Genomic DNA, 15,492 nt, shown 5'->3' with positions numbered 1-15,492 from the left:
AATGCCAACCACAAAATATACAGAGGCTGCTTGGTTTGCAACTTCCTATGATAGAGGAAATTGTTTTGGAATGGATACTCCTTACAGACACAAAAGTGGTGTCTTCTGGATTTTTGGGAAGCTCTTCCTGCTCCTGCTAAGTGAAGACAAGTTGAAACTGGCTATAGTCCCCCGCTGGGAGTGGGAGATCCCCCTCTCCTACCCTCCACCCCCTCTTACCTGGCTGGCAGGGGGGAACATGCCTCCCAGGGGGTGCTCCCATGTACCTCAGCAGCCCAATCCGGGCCTGAATCGGGGCCAAATCAGCCTGGATTGATACAGAATTGGCCCGATTTGAGCCCCTGTGGAGCACGGGAGTGATCCAAGTGTGATCTGCAGCCCACGCGATGACACTCCTGCACTCTAGGTGCTGCAGAGCATAGTACTGCTCCCGTGCTCCTCAACGGCCTGGATCGGGTGGAGCGTGGAAGCGCTCCCAGGGTGGTCTGCGGTCCATGCAATGATGTCACTTCCCAGAAGTGACATCATCACCCAGGCCAGGAACCCTCACGATAGAGTGGAAAGTTTTGGAGAAGAAGCAAATGAGTGCCAGGGAATCTATCAATGGTCACCATGGTGCCCGTAAGGGCCATAATGGTGCCCACTGCCCTAAGGTGGAGTGGGGTTCCAAATTTGGGCTATCCAAATGACAAAAAAGACATACTTGTGCCTCTGCATCACACAGAGGCACTCTTGAGGAATCAGCTAGTATTTTTCCAGAAAGCAAATGTAATAGAGATAGGGGAATAAGCAGAATGCCAGCAAGTAAACACTGTCAGATTTGAATAACCCCCTTTTCAAAAAAAATCCCTGGGCGCTCAGCACAGTATTTTCCTCTTTCACAGAAGACAGCCTCATCCCTTTCCCTCTCAACACAGCACTGACTGTTATTTAACAGCAAGCTCTGAAAGGAGTCCTTGGTATGAATACATTTCTCTCTCATATACACATACCTCTGGCAATATGCTTTGGCTGAAAATATAATGTTTTTAAGCTAACAAGTGGGAATAGTGTCATGTTTGTTTACTAAAATACCAAGAAAAATACAACATACTTTGACATTCATGAAAAGGGGACCAGGAAAAGCTCCCTACCACCAGCCCGGCTCCAGGAGCTCATTTGATTCAGAGTCAATAAAGTTGCATAGCAGCTACCGTTAATTGCACAGCTAGATGCTCGGTGCCACCAAGCTAAAGAAAGTTAAAAACTGTACTAAGTATTATACACCTCATGCTGGCATGGAAAATATATATACTGGGTGACGATGGCTGGCTTTCCTTCTCCCAGATCCTGAGCACTGGCCTTCACTTTCCAGATGAAGAAACAGGAAAGGGAGCCCTGGCTTCCCTTCAGCCCTTTCCCACCCATTATTATTTCACACTTCCTTCAAAGAGCTCAGGGTGATGGACGTGGTCCCTCCCTCCATTCTGTCCTCATAATAGCAACCCCATGAAGCAGGTTAGGCTAGCTCAAGGTCACCCAACAAACTTTAGAGCAGAGTAGTTATCTGAATCCAGGCCACCCAGGCCATAGCTTAACGCACGTACCACTGCCCCACACTGGCCCATTTGCCCTATCTTCATCTGCCACAATTAGCTAGTCCCCACCTGTATCTCAGAAAAGACAGATGTCAGAGCTAGACAGGGAAGAGTTTTAAATGCCTTCTGCCCTGCTTCAGCTGGAGTTTGAAAGGCAATGTCTAGTGTTCAGAGCAAGAGGCAATGCTTTACACAGGTAAGATGGCTCTTGCACAGGTTACTAAGGCATTGCAGACCTTGGAGAGGCAGGAGCAGATTTAAAATGGCACCAACACTGACTGCAGCAGCAACCTATGAATTAGGTCAAGGCTACCCCTTTTCAAGCAAACTGCCTGTTAAACTTTGCAAAGGGTTTCACACATTGCTCTTTTCATTCAGTGGAAGTCCCTCAGCACCAGGGCCACGTCAAGAACAAGTTCTGGGCACTCATCTTTAATAACTATCATCTCAGTCACACCTAGGGGCCAACTCTAGGCTGGGAAATTCCTGGAGATTTGGGCGGGGGGGCAGAATTCTGGGGGGAGAGGGGAGGGGAGGGAGCTCAGCAGGGAGGTGGTAGCATAGAGTCTACCCTACAACGTTGCCATTTCCTCTAGGGGAACTGATCTCTCTAATACAGAAATCAGTTGTAATTCTGGGAGAACTCCAGCCCCCACCTAGAGGTTGGCAACCCTAGTCACACCACATTGGCTACCACTCAGTCCCCATTGAGGTGAGATGGAGCCAGTCCGGAGTAGAAAAAAAACTCTTGTACAAAAACACACATACAGTTCCAGGTGAAGCCAGACACAATGGGAGGTCTGCCCTGCTTGGAAAGTGGTGAACGGGTGCCTCATGCCTGCCAGAATCTGCTGGCTGGCCACTATAGCTTCCCCTCAGTCCTGGGTCACCACAGCTGCAAAGGACAGGCCATCCAAGTCAAAGGATATTTCTTGTGGCAGAGCCCCCACACCTGGCTTTTTAGAAATAAACCACTAACATTTAAGAACTGCAGAAATACTTGCCCAACTGCACTTGTGGTTCTGTAGAAGCTATTTTTAAAGGATGAGGTTAGAGCAGCAGCTCCTTCTGCATCTTGCAGTAATTAGATCAGTTCTTTAAATCTTTATGTGGGGGAAACGAAGATTTATTACCAAGCCAAAGCCTTTGGTGTTATGCTGAAACAAAATGATTAAGGTTCCATTCCAAGAGGCTTTTGGAGAGCGGTATGTTCTCCCGCCAAGTGAGATAGAGAAAGCGTGGCCATTTGGTGGCAGTTTATTGATTAATTCAGCCAGGGAGAGGGCAGATTAAATCTGTTTTATGCAATGTACTCTAATCTAATTGACAAAGATTGAAGCCACATGAGATTCTTCAGACTTTTCAAGAGAAGAGGGATGATAAATGGTTTCACTGGTGTTGCTCCAAAAGCAAAAGACAGAGAGAATTAATGTCACTCTACACATGACTCAGAGGTTGGGGGAGAGATTCAGCAACCTGCAGTGATACAGAAGGGGTGTGTGCGGCCATGTTCAGGAACGTGTACATGTAAAAACAGGTCCTAATTACCTGCAAAGATCTACATGAGGCTTCAGGTCACAACAGCTTCACTCTGGGTAAAAACAAGTTGTCAAGCTACATAGGAGAGGCAGCTGCCTCCTCTTCTTTATAAAACAAAACCAGATTTTTCCCTCGAGAAAGCCACAGATCCTTGCTTTGGAACGGAACCACATCTGTAGGTCCACATCTGTTGGCCTCTTATCACTGAATCTCCTTGTGAAGGGAAAAGATCTTTGGGATTGTTGCCTCTTAAAGGCACAGGAGTCCAGCCATGGCGGGGAAAGTACTTGTTCAGCCAGTTCCTGACATAAGGTGAAGTGTGCAGAACTACAAAACATAACAAATAGGAGCAGGCACATTTGGCTGTTGACTGAGCTGTACAATTTAGTTTATTATTTATTTATTTAGGCACTCTGGGAAAACATTTATGTAGACATTTAGACATTTATGTAGACACTGCATGAAGGTAAATAACATCACCTGGCAAATAACAGTCCATTACACCTCTGTTAAAGGGATAGGACATTTCTTCCTCCAGGCAACTCTGGAAATTTGCAGGATGTGAATGGGGAAACTTTCGGGTGGTTCTCATTCTCCTCACCCATAAGCAACACCTAAGGTCAGTAAAGGCCATAAGCAGGGGATGTAGATAGGACCAAGGACAGGGCTACTGTATCTTCAGTAACTTCCCAGAGCGGCACATTTAAGCAAGGGCAGCTTCTCCTATCATGGTGCAACAGAGTTATAAAAAGTAACAACTACTAAAAGGTTCATTAAAGTTACAGTAAAGCGTTGCATCTGATAGCCAGGTAAGGTTGCCAACTCCAGACTGAGACATTCCTGGAGATTTAGGAGTGGAGCCTGGGGAGGGCAAGGTATAATGCCGAACTGTCCACCTTCCAAAGCAGCCATTTTCTCCCGGGGAAAGGATCTTTACACTTTGGAGATCAGTTGTAGTTCTGGGAGATCTCCAGGCCCCACTTGGGAATTGGCAATCCTACAAACAGGGTTGGTTTAAGTTCCCAACAAGTTTCAAACAAGTCAAGTAGACATGGCATTTTAGATATCAATTGACTCCAGATATCATCTGACCACAAATCATATTGTGATTTGTGAGATCTTTAGGAGCTAGCATTCTATTGTTTTGTGAAATGATTTTGCTGTGGCTTCAGTAGAAACTTCATTTTCCGTGTTCTGAAAAGACCTATAAAATCACACATTTTTCAACAAATGTGTTACTACTTCTAAGTAGTGAAAAGTTCCAAAGGCTCACACTTACTTGGATTGGTTCCCTTTGGAGAATAGAGCACTGGAAACTCACAGTGTTTTTGTACTATTTGTTGCATTTACAAATATTTACAAATATACGTTTATTTTTTACAAATATACAGGAATGGCACAAGAGGAGGCAAAGGGCAGTCCTGCACCCCCCCATCACCCCCATCCTTCATAGGGTTGCCAGGCAATTAGAGAAAGGGTTGGGAAATGTCTCGTGGAGGGGGGTTGTGACCTTTGGGAAAACCTGGAAGTAACATAGGGTAGCTCTACGAATTGCTGAGAACTCTCTGATTTACCATAGAGTTTTTAGCAATACCTTTAGTTCTCTACCTCACTTCTAGGGCCCAGAAGTGATGCAGTGGCACAGACAATGACACCATTTAAAACAATTCTTGTTTCAACTACAGCTGCCGGTGGGAGGCCTCCTGCCATAGGGACCGGCCTGGCAGCCCTAGTCCTTCAGATTGCAGCAAAGTCTGTCCACTTCCCTCTCTCAGTGTCTCTCCTAAAATCTAAATACTACACTTCCTTTTCACATTGACTCTCAGCAGCTCCTTCCTTCTAGCTTGGCAGGACGGTGACTTTTTCTAGCCCTAATGGCTATTTGAATAAAGCCATTTCCTCAGGGCTGGCCCAATGACGTTTGGCAGCCTAGGTGACTTCTCACCCTCCTCTCCACCAAGGTGCAGCAAGAAGCTGCCACCTGCCATCCTCACCCCCACAACAGCACTAGGGCAAAGTGCAGCAGTGCCCAACCTGGGCCGTTTCCAGATGGCTTACCTTCTGCCGCTCCATGCCGCAATGTTGCGGCTTGTGCTGGGGGAAACGCGAAATATCGCGTTTTCTCGCGCGACTTTTGCGCAATGTTGCATAAAAGTCGCACGATAGTTCGCATTCGTCCCAGGACGAGCCGCGACGTTGCGGCATGGAGCAGCAGAAGGTAAGCCATCTGGAAATGGCCCTGCTTGCATCTCTGTCGTGGGGAGGAGGTGGGGCAAAATGAGAAGGCATGGCAGAAAAGCAAGGTGGCAAGCTGCAACAGGAGTGTGAGGCAGCACCCACCTTGCTCACTTCCCCCACTTTGCTGTAGGGAAGTGCTGTGAGGAGCAAGGTGAGTGACCTCCTCATACCATGGTGGCAAGGTAGTGCCCACCTGCCAACCCACCTGCCTGCTTCACCATTGCTCCCCAACCCACCTCAGCAAGAAGCCACCACTACTGCCACCTGCCCCTTAACAAGACAGCAAGAGAATGAGGAAGAGGGCTGTACCAGGCCTGACCGTGCCGTAATGGAGAGGGGAAGGGAAATGATAGGTTGCCATCCATTGTGGCTCTGGGTTGCTTCCTGGGACAGCTTCTTGCTGCAGTAGGGGCTGGAAGGCATCCTTCTACCTCTGGTAGCCTAGCTAATAGCCGAGGTGCATATATGGGACTGGATGGCCCTGAATTCTCAGCCCCACCCACCTCACAGGGTTATTGTTGTAGGGATAACAACAACATACATTGTAAACCACTCTGAGTGAGTGTTAAGTTGTCCTGAAGGGTGGTATATAAATCAAATATGATGATGATGATCTTCCCCAAGCAGCAGCCTGAGAGTGCAGAAAGGACACCGCTGAGGGTTGGGAGCCGACATGTGGTCAAAAAAGCATGCAGCACCAGTGGCTGTACTAATGAGGAGGAAGCAGGTGACTCCACCTCTCTCCACTTTTGCCGGGTGCCTCTGGATCCTTGTACTGATGGAATGGAAGCATAGAACCCACCTCAGCATATTTGGGGAATTCATGTCTGTTTACACCATGTATTATTTCAATACATCAATTTGTGTATGCACAAATACACAATATGCAAGAAGGAGGGGGGAAATCTATACAAAACTGCCACATTTTTTAAAAAAGGTTTCAGAAACACTAAAGTGCCTAAAAGGAAATGGAATTTCTGCCTAGTACACCTGAATTAATCTTCGAAAGATAGAACAGACACGAAAAGCGTTTATAATTACTTGCATTGTTATATAATAGCGCCTGTGTTCATCTGCAGTTTTGCAAGAAAATCTTGTGTGTCCCAAGACTTCGCACTGCTGGGAGAACCTGTGGTCCATCCCATCCTTCAGTATCTTTCCAGTTTCTCTATTAAAGAGCATCCCATATTTTCCACATGCTTTATTTGACGTTCGTGGGCAGCCCGTCTCCCTATAATTGCCATCTCAGAGTCAATTTCCTTAGCACAAAGAAGGTTTGGCCTCTTATTAACTTGAAATGACATCAGAATTACCCCGTCATTTAAGCAGCAGGAGAAGAAATTCTTGTAGAGAACGCTGCAAAGAACAGACCAGTAATTACCATATAGAAAGCATGGGGTGTCAACGCCTAGAAAGAAATCACATTCCGTTTCAACGATTGCAGTTCATGCCACTGGCCACAAGGTGTCCCCATAGCTCTACTCTCAGTTCATGCACGCTTTGCGGGCAAGGAAACCAGGGGTGCAATGTGAACTTTAGGGTTGCGCGCAGCGCTCGCAAGCGTGAGAGAGGCCGGCGACGTCATTTTCTCCCATCAGCAATGAAGAAAGAAGGGTGGCATCTCCCAAAAAGAAATGTAATATGTACAGGAAGCTATGATTTCCCAGGATTTGGACTGCTACGCATGGCTTAATAACTAGCATCTCTGCGCTATGTTCCCTTTTGCTTGCAGGACAAAAATAGTGTATTCACTCAGGTTCCTGCCCTTAGGTTCACATGGCTGAGACAAGTGTGTTCAAAACAAAACCCATACATTAGCAAGGAGACACAGGGATGGGAGCAAATGGTTTCAGGACAAGGGACCTTGTATAGTCTACAATTCTAACAGAGCTAAGGAGCAAGGAGTCCACTTCGTGAGACTAAACCAACAGATACAATGGGGGGAGGGGGGGGCTGTGCCATTGTGATGTATATACCTATGCTCCTTTTTGAACACATTCCTGTCTGTAGCTTTTTGGTGCTGCCCCCCCCCCCCACCTTTCTGTCCGCAAAAATTACAAAGTGCCCATTATAGGAAGTGCTAAAATCTCCTCTAATTCAGAAGAGGGTGGAGGGGATGTCGGTGCTGGGGACTACAATGGAAGCACATTGCCTTGAGAAGTCTGAGGGAAGTTGCGTTCCAGCTCTAAGTCTGGAACAGGCCTCTGTTTGGAAACAACAGCCTTGGCAAGAAATGGGTTGGGCACAAGCCATGTAAATAAGAAACAGAACAGATGGACATGAGATTAAAACGTCACGTACTTCCTTTCCATGTATGGCAACCTGGGATCCAAATAGGAAGGCTTATGCAGTAAGAGTGTGGCAGGAAGTAGTCTGGGGTATCTTTGAAACCTCTTGTCTGCTGTACAATTATTATTTTTACCTACCAATAGACTAGGATTGCCAGGTCCCCCTGTTCTCCTGGTGGGAGGTAGGGGCCCTGGCACTTACCTTGTGGGTGTCTCCTTCATGCACGCGCACCCCCAGGCCTATGCAGTGATGTCACTTCTGAGAAGTGATGTCATTAAGAAGGCCATGACCACCCCAGGAGCACTCCTGCGCTCCTCGGGGGCCCCCGATTCAACCTGAATCAGCCTGGAACAGGCCACTGTTGCATTGGAAAGCACTCCACCTGGTGGCAGCCCGATCTGGGCAGTTTCAAACCTGAAATGGCCAAATTGGGCCCAAAACGGCCCGGATCAGGCCCCAAATGGCCTGGAACAGGCCACTGCCATGTGGTGGCACCCCCCCCACACACACCTGGCAGCGGCCCAATCTGGGCCATTTTGGGCCTAAATTGGGCCAAATCAGCCCCAAAACGGCCCAGATCAGGCCAGAATCAGCCTCGAACAGACCGTTTCGGGCTCACAGGAGAACACCACCCCGCCCAGGAGCACGCCCTTGAGGCCATGCCTCCCCTGCCAGCCAGGTAAGTGGGGGCAGGGGGTGGAGGGTGGGAGCAGGGAATACACCGCCTCTAGCTGGGGGACTGGCAACCCCACAATAGGCCCTCTCAGTCCACTTCAAGTATCTTACAAAAACAGGCTATTGTGTAGAAAAAGTAAATGGAAGAGAAAAAACAAGTACAGCTCTTATAGGCTTGCCATTCCCCCGCTGGGGTGGGGGATCCCCTGCTCCCACCTCTTCCCCTCGCCCCCACTTACCTGGCCAGCGGGGGGCACGCCCCTACAGGCGCACTCCAGGGCAGCACGGCATGTCCGCTCGCACCGCAATAGGCGCGTTTGGGCCGAATCGGGCCCGGGGGCGATTCAGTCCTTTGGGGAGCGCGCTTATGCTCCCAGGCTGCTCTTTGACCCACATGATGACATCACTTCCTGGAAGTGACACCATCATGCACACTGGGAGCGTGTGCGTGCAGAGCGTGTGCATGACAAGAACTTCAAAGGCGATGAAGGGTAAGTGCCAGCATCCCAGTCTCCCGCCAGGGTACTTAAGGAACCTGACAACCCTAAACCCTTGGTTCAAATCCATGCTCAGCCATGAAGGTGACCTTAGCCTAGTTATCTTCCATAACTTCCATATTCTTGAAGGGTTGCAGCTGTCTGTTTCGACCTGTACTGGGAGGCTAGAATGGGATGATCTTGAGGTCTGTTATAGGCCGGGGACTATGGAAGCTCTCTGTAAGCTGCCACGACTCTGGTACAGGTCCCCTCAGGGAGGCCCAAAGCACCCACCCAACTGCGTTTGTTTACTCTTTCCCAGTAGGTTTTACTTTATGTGTGACCGAATGAGGTGTGAGGACCCAGGCAGAATAATAAACAATTTTATTCAAGAGGTCTAGTAACAACTGGTTTTCAAAACTTTATAGAATAAGGAGAACAATAAAGGTAGGTGAACCAACAAAATAAAACACACTAACACATCTATCTAGACTTTTCCTAGCTATCTCATGGTGACTGGCTTCAAGCTGACTCATCCCTCCTGGATGAGGGATTCATCTGCAGCAGCCTGTCTTCAGCTCTGCTGCCTAGGAGTGAACGCCCTCCTGCTTTTAGCGAGACATTTTATCCCTCTTCCCAGCCACCATCCCCTACTTCTCTTAGGGTATAATTTCCCCCTCCAAATCCCCTTTTAACCAATCACAGGGTCCAAAATGACCTTGGAAATGTTGGCCCTGTAGTCACTCTAGTGCAGGCTTCCCTGGAGCCACTAGGCCTTCACAACATAGGTCCAGGCTCATAACAGGGTCTTTAAAGGAAGAGGAATTCATCCTAAAGTTACGCCCTTCTAAGCCCATCAACTTCAGTGGACTTAAAAGGGTGTAACTCTTCTTAGGACGGCACTATTTAAGGGTCTCTTGATTTTATGTACATGACTCTTCCAGTACAATCACTAGAGGTTAGAGTCATTTCCCTTTGGCTGGATTTGGGGCATTAATAGCAGAAACCTCATTTTGCAATAGGAATCTTTATGTACACTTTTTTATTGCAGTGTGTACACCTCCCCAAATACAATAGGCTGTGGTCCTAATTATATTTACTTGGAGGTAAGTCTGCTGGATTTCAATGGGGCTTGCATCCAAGTAAACACAGTAACATTAACTGACAGATAACATAATGTTCTCTTCCTACATTACATTACTGGGTGGAAGAGCACACATATATATCTATTTAGATTCTGAAAACCTTTGCAAGATCGCAATTACCTATTCCATCTTCCTAATAAGGCAATTTTTTGGATGTGGACCTTCCTGAGTGCAACAAATTAACTGTGTCACAGCAAGGTTTAGGGAGAATGGCAGCATGCTGATGGGCAACTCAATAGCAAAGCCGTGTGCGTTGAGGGAACAGAAAGGGATACAGGAAACACCATGGAATTAAGGCTATATATGAGGTAAAGAACAGACGAAAATCAGAGAATGCACAAGCACAAAAACTGAGGCGCCACGCACATCACATTCCAAAGGGCTCATCCGAAGGACTGCATCTCCCAATATGAGGTGGTTTGCCAGTTTCATTCATATGACCAATGCCTTTTCTACATCCCTTCCCACACCTAGAATGGTTCACTTGGCCACTAACTGGGCCTGAGCATTTCAAGTGTCCGCCCAGCTTAATGGAATAGCTTGCCCAATGGTTAATTGAGAATTCCTTTATTAAATTTTAGAAAAGCAGGCAAGGCAGAGGGATTTTTTCCCCTTGCGTGGGGCCTTTTTATAATAAGTATAGTTTGAGCTATGCTTTTTGTTTGGTGTTACTTTCAGTTTTGTGACTGGTATTCTTGATTGCTGTCATTAATCTGTTTGATATGTGTCTGCATAGTATTTTTTGCTTTGGCATATCATAAACTGCCTTGCATCTTAGGATAAAAGTAGAATAACAATATTTTTTAAAAAAATGAAGGTAAATTGTAAAAATGGAGGAGGACTGAAGATTTGCATATTTGGCAAGCTAATTGAAGTCAGCATATAGACTTCAGCCTTTTTCTCTCTTGCATTTCATCCCTTCTTTGGCCCACCCAGCCTCCAAAGCAACTGTTTCTCCACCTCCTTCATGCTGTAAGTTTTCCACTTCTTGTGTTTCTAAGCTATGAATGAAGTTCCCTATTTTCATTTCCCCCACCAATCTTAGTACAGCTCTTCTTACATTTTTATCTACCTCAAAATGACATTTTATTTCCCTCACAAAATGTTCAGTTTGTCAATATCCCCACTATATACCGCACTGGCCAGGCCCCACCTGGAGCATTCTGTGCAGTTCTGGAGGCCTCACTTTTAAAAGGATGTGGAAAAATTGGAACAGGTGCAGAGGAGAGCAACCAGGATGGTCAGGGGCCTGGAGACCAAGCCCTCCAGGGAAAGACTGAGGGACCTGGGAATGTTCAGACTGAAGAAAAGGAGGCTGAGGGGAGACATGAATGATTGCTCTCTTTAAGTATTTAAAAGGATGTCACTTAGGAGGGAAGGGAGTTGTTCCTGATGGCAGCAGAGGATAGGACATAAAACAATGGGTTTAATGTACAAGAGGGAAGATACCAACTGGACATTAGGAAAAACTTCTTCTCATGAAGAGTAGTTCAGCAGTGGAATCAGCTGCCTAGAGATGTGGTGGGTTCCCCCTCATTGGCAGCCTTTAAGGAGTGGCTGGATGAATACTCGTCGGGGAGGCTTTAGGGCACCAGGGGCAGGGGTGCGTGCTGCGGAACTGGCAGCGGTAGCACTGGCAGCTGAGCGGGAGGGTTGGGAAGCTGCCCGCGCACCACCCCAGCCACATGCTGCACCTGACCCGCAGCTGCTGTGCCGAGCCGGGAGCACGTGCTGGCGGTGGCAGCGCAGGGCAGTCTGAGCCTCCCAGTCCTCCTGCTCAGTTGCCCCATGCTGCTGGTGCCACCTGCACACAGCTGTGGGTCAGGCGCAGCAGGTAGCCAAGGCAGCGCGAGGGCTGGGAGGCCACCCATGTACCATCCCAGCTGCATGCTGCACCAATGGGCCCAGCTCGCAGCGGCATGCTGCGTGATGATGTCACACACAGTGACATCATCATGTAGTTTGGGTGCACATGTGTGCTTTGTGCGTGTGCGTGCATAGGGGTGGCCACAGCCCTGAAGCTGCCCCCGGCCTCAGGCACCAGAAACTCTGGCACCAACCCTGAGCATGTGAACAGTGTCCCAATGGCAGCAACTGTCAATGGCTACATTAGACAAAAGCCAGTCAATGTCTGACCCACTGGTGAATATTAAGGTAGAACATAACCACCATGGGAACTGGCAGCAGGACAGCAGAAGCAAGTTGGGGGAGAAAGTGTCCAAGGCAAAGAGACCAGCAAAGCCAGTGTATATAATGGGTACAATGCGTCAGACTTTGATTGAGGAGACCTGACCTCAAATCCCTGCTCAGGCGTCAGACTCACTGTGTGACTTACGGCCAATCACAGTCTTTTTGTCCTGGCCTATCTTGCAGGGTTGCTGTAAAGAGAATTCCAATGAATGCTAAAATTCTGTGAGAAAAAAAGCAGATACACTGTGTTCAGAAATCTCTCGATTCAGTTTTGATAAACCAGTCAACCTAGATAAGCACTCAGTTCTGGGTAGCATCGATTGTAGCCTTGCCCCAATGAGGATTTCGTTTCAATCTAATGCATCAGAGAGGACTGTCATGCTCAAAAAGAGGATTTTTAATCCTACCTAAGCACTCAGAAGATGTTGCAAATGTCCGTGTGGCACCACACACATCTTCATTACTACAGTCATCCAGTTAGCAGCACTTTTATATAGCCGAGGCTACTCCTTGTGCACACAGACAAAACATGAATGCAGGAGGGCAGAGACAGGCTTTATTGAAGCAAAACTGTCCATTTGGACCAATTTAAATTTACAGTTCCAAGACTGACACTTCAAGTACAATTGCTGGAATCTCGGCAGACTGGCATGGGCTTGCCAGCAAGTCTTTTTCCACGCCCAGGCTCCTTGTCCATTTTGACACACTCCTCCAAATCCCACATAATCACTGCTTACGGTTTTCTATTTTCCCATTTCTTAGAGTGCATTCTCTTCCCCAGGATTCCAAAGTGCTTCTCAAGAAATAAATCAACATGCCTGGAGACAGATTTGGCCCATAAACGAGATGGTAGCTTCCTTGGATAGGAAGCAATGACTGGCTTTAAAAGGGGGTTAGACAGATGCATAGATAGGTCAATCAAAGGATTCTTGCCATGATTCATAAAGGGAACCTCTATATTCAGAGGCAATAAACCTCTGAAGCTCCATGCTAGAAGGCAACATCAGGTGAAAGCCTAGGCCTCTGGGGCCTTTTTTTTTTGGCCCTCCAGGGCAACTGGTTGCTTGCTGTGTGAAACAGGATGCTGGACTAGATGGGACCACTGATTTGATACAGCATGGCTCTTCTTGTGTGACAACATCCTACTAGGCAAGGGAATAATTCAAGTTTAATGGAAGGGAGGGTCATCCCGGTGTAAGGCACAAACAGAGCTGGACAGCTCTGTTCAAAGTGCTGTGCTCTATCGCTACCAGATGCTGCTAGAATGCCAGAAGAACCTACTCTTTTCCTAGGTCTGCAATCCCTTCTCTCCAGATGAGAGCTAGTAGCCTGGCTCTTTCCAAATGCTGTTTACATGAATATAATCTGGAGGAAAGAATATCTCCTACCAAAGGAAACAATGGAAAGGAGCACAGCAGAGATTACAATGAAAATGAGTGATAGCAGCTCTCTCCCTGGAGGTGTTCCCCCCCAATCCTCTGGAGGTTATATGAGGGAAAGCAAACAAATGATAAGCTGCAAGTGCAAATTTTCAGAAACAAAAGCCATCCTGGATCTGTGAGCTGTGCATTGTGTCCCCTATGCCTCTTGCTTAGAGAACAGAGATCCCATCTGCAGGGTTGGAGGATGGTGGGATCCAAAGATACTGAGTGCTTCAGAGGATTTCCCCAGGCTGGTAATGCAGAAAATTTATGACCCTTTGTTTGCAGGTGTTTTTGAAGTCACGTTACCCAGCCCACCCCAACATTTAAAAATAACCTTGATGTGGAGCTTAAAGCCCACATTGTGGTTTCTTGTTTTACAGGGACCAAAACAACTACACATAAATCCAAGGTGTGTACTTTAAAAAGGATTGAAGAAAATCATTTGTTGTTATTCTTGATCAGGACAATGATGCACACAAGCACATGTACACACACAGATGACAAGCAGGCAATCTACTAAGCAATGCTCCAGTGGAATTTCTAGTCACATCAATGGAATTTGCCAGGGAGTGAGCCCTAAGGGGGTGCCCCATTCTATCAAATGCCCACTGAGAGAGAGAGTGAAAGAGATAAAATACGTTTTGTCTGACAGGAAGTTCTTGTTCATACTAGGACATTGTTCACAATAATACACATTTTGGTGGTTCACGTTCAGTACAAGAAAGAGGTCTGAGAGAATTTTAAACACATAAAAATACGTATTTTGTATTGCTTTTCAGATTGTTCCCAACTGACTGCCCACCCCACCTCATGGCAATAGGCCATGATTCTGGTACATTCTGGAAACAACTTTCTTTGGTTGATAGGAGGAAGTACAACTGAACAATAATAGTTTCTTTTACTTGGAAAATGAAGAGAAAGAGATAGAACTGTGGCTGCAGTGTTAACAAACTGGAGTCATACCATATTGCCCACAACACCAAGAATGGTAATGGATAAGCAGCTCTTATTTTTGCTAACAGTAGAAGTCCAGAATGGAGAGAGAGGGCAGGGTCGCTTGCCACCAGCCTCACCGGATGCGTAAATAAGAAGGGATGGAGTAGTTGAAGAGCAAATAATCCATTTTGTATAAATTAAATAGTCTCCTTTGGTAAAAAGGGCTAACGTTCTGGAAGAACTTAGCTGTGATGTCGTCATTGGTCCTGGTGGTCTTGGAGGAGGATGGGAATTTGACGCCTGCGTCAGCCCCAACCAGTTGCAGGATGTAGTCGGCATCCTCGGCCAATGTCTCGTACTTGCCTATTACATCATAGTGGATGATGCAGGGGTGGCAAAGGGAGTGTACCCGCTCCCAGTGCTCATTGAAAGGCTCCTCATGCTGGGTCTGTGGATCCAGCAAATAGTACACAAACTCCTCAAAACGTACATCGTGGCCACGCTCCATGGCCTCATCGCTAGGGTCCTGCCGATGACGCTGAATGATCTTTGTCCCATATCGCTTGTGAAAAGCCGTGTTGTAACTACGAGTGAACTTGTTGCGATAGGCCGAGACAAGCCGTTCAAGAGGTTCCCGCACAAAGATGAACTTGAGGTAGTTACGCAAACGATAGTTGATCTCAGGAGTGCTGTACTCAGAGAGAGTGCGCAGGTTGGATGATACATGAGCCTCATTAGCTGGGATATCCAAAGGGTCTTGGTACTTGCCATGCCCTGTCAAGACCATCATGACTCGTTTCCAGTTAGTGCAGGCCACCTTGGGGACATAGCAATACAGTAGCCCATTAACATCATCGACCACCAAGTGGCGCAAGTCATCGGAAGTCAGGAGGCGCCGCTTACGGGTGTAGCGGTTACAGACACTGCTTAGCAGATCCCGCCTCTGTTGGTGAGTAGCTTGCAGGGATGACAGCTCAAACTGAGGAAACACAAGAGGGAAGGT

At 47.3% G+C, this 15,492-nt stretch overlaps 1 protein-coding gene across 1 annotated transcript in view; it reads right to left on the bottom strand.

The window, feature by feature from the left end:
- Nucleotides 1-12,663: 12,663 nt before the first annotated feature.
- Nucleotides 12,664-15,492, bottom strand: part of CHST13 (carbohydrate sulfotransferase 13) — a 69,636-nt gene continuing 66,807 nt past the window's right edge. Inside the window, exon 3 of the mRNA XM_054975301.1 lies at nucleotides 12,664-15,468. Within this exon, the coding sequence (XP_054831276.1) occupies nucleotides 14,623-15,468 (846 nt within the window). The 3' untranslated portion in view covers nucleotides 12,664-14,622. The remainder of the gene's footprint in view (nucleotides 15,469-15,492) is intronic.

The sequence above is a fragment of the Eublepharis macularius genome, chromosome 4 (assembly GCF_028583425.1).
Source record: "Eublepharis macularius isolate TG4126 chromosome 4, MPM_Emac_v1.0, whole genome shotgun sequence".
NCBI classification, from domain to species: domain Eukaryota; kingdom Metazoa; phylum Chordata; class Lepidosauria; order Squamata; family Eublepharidae; genus Eublepharis; species Eublepharis macularius.
The sequence above is the reverse complement of the archived record's forward strand: the minus strand, read 5'-3'. Positions and strand labels throughout refer to the sequence as shown.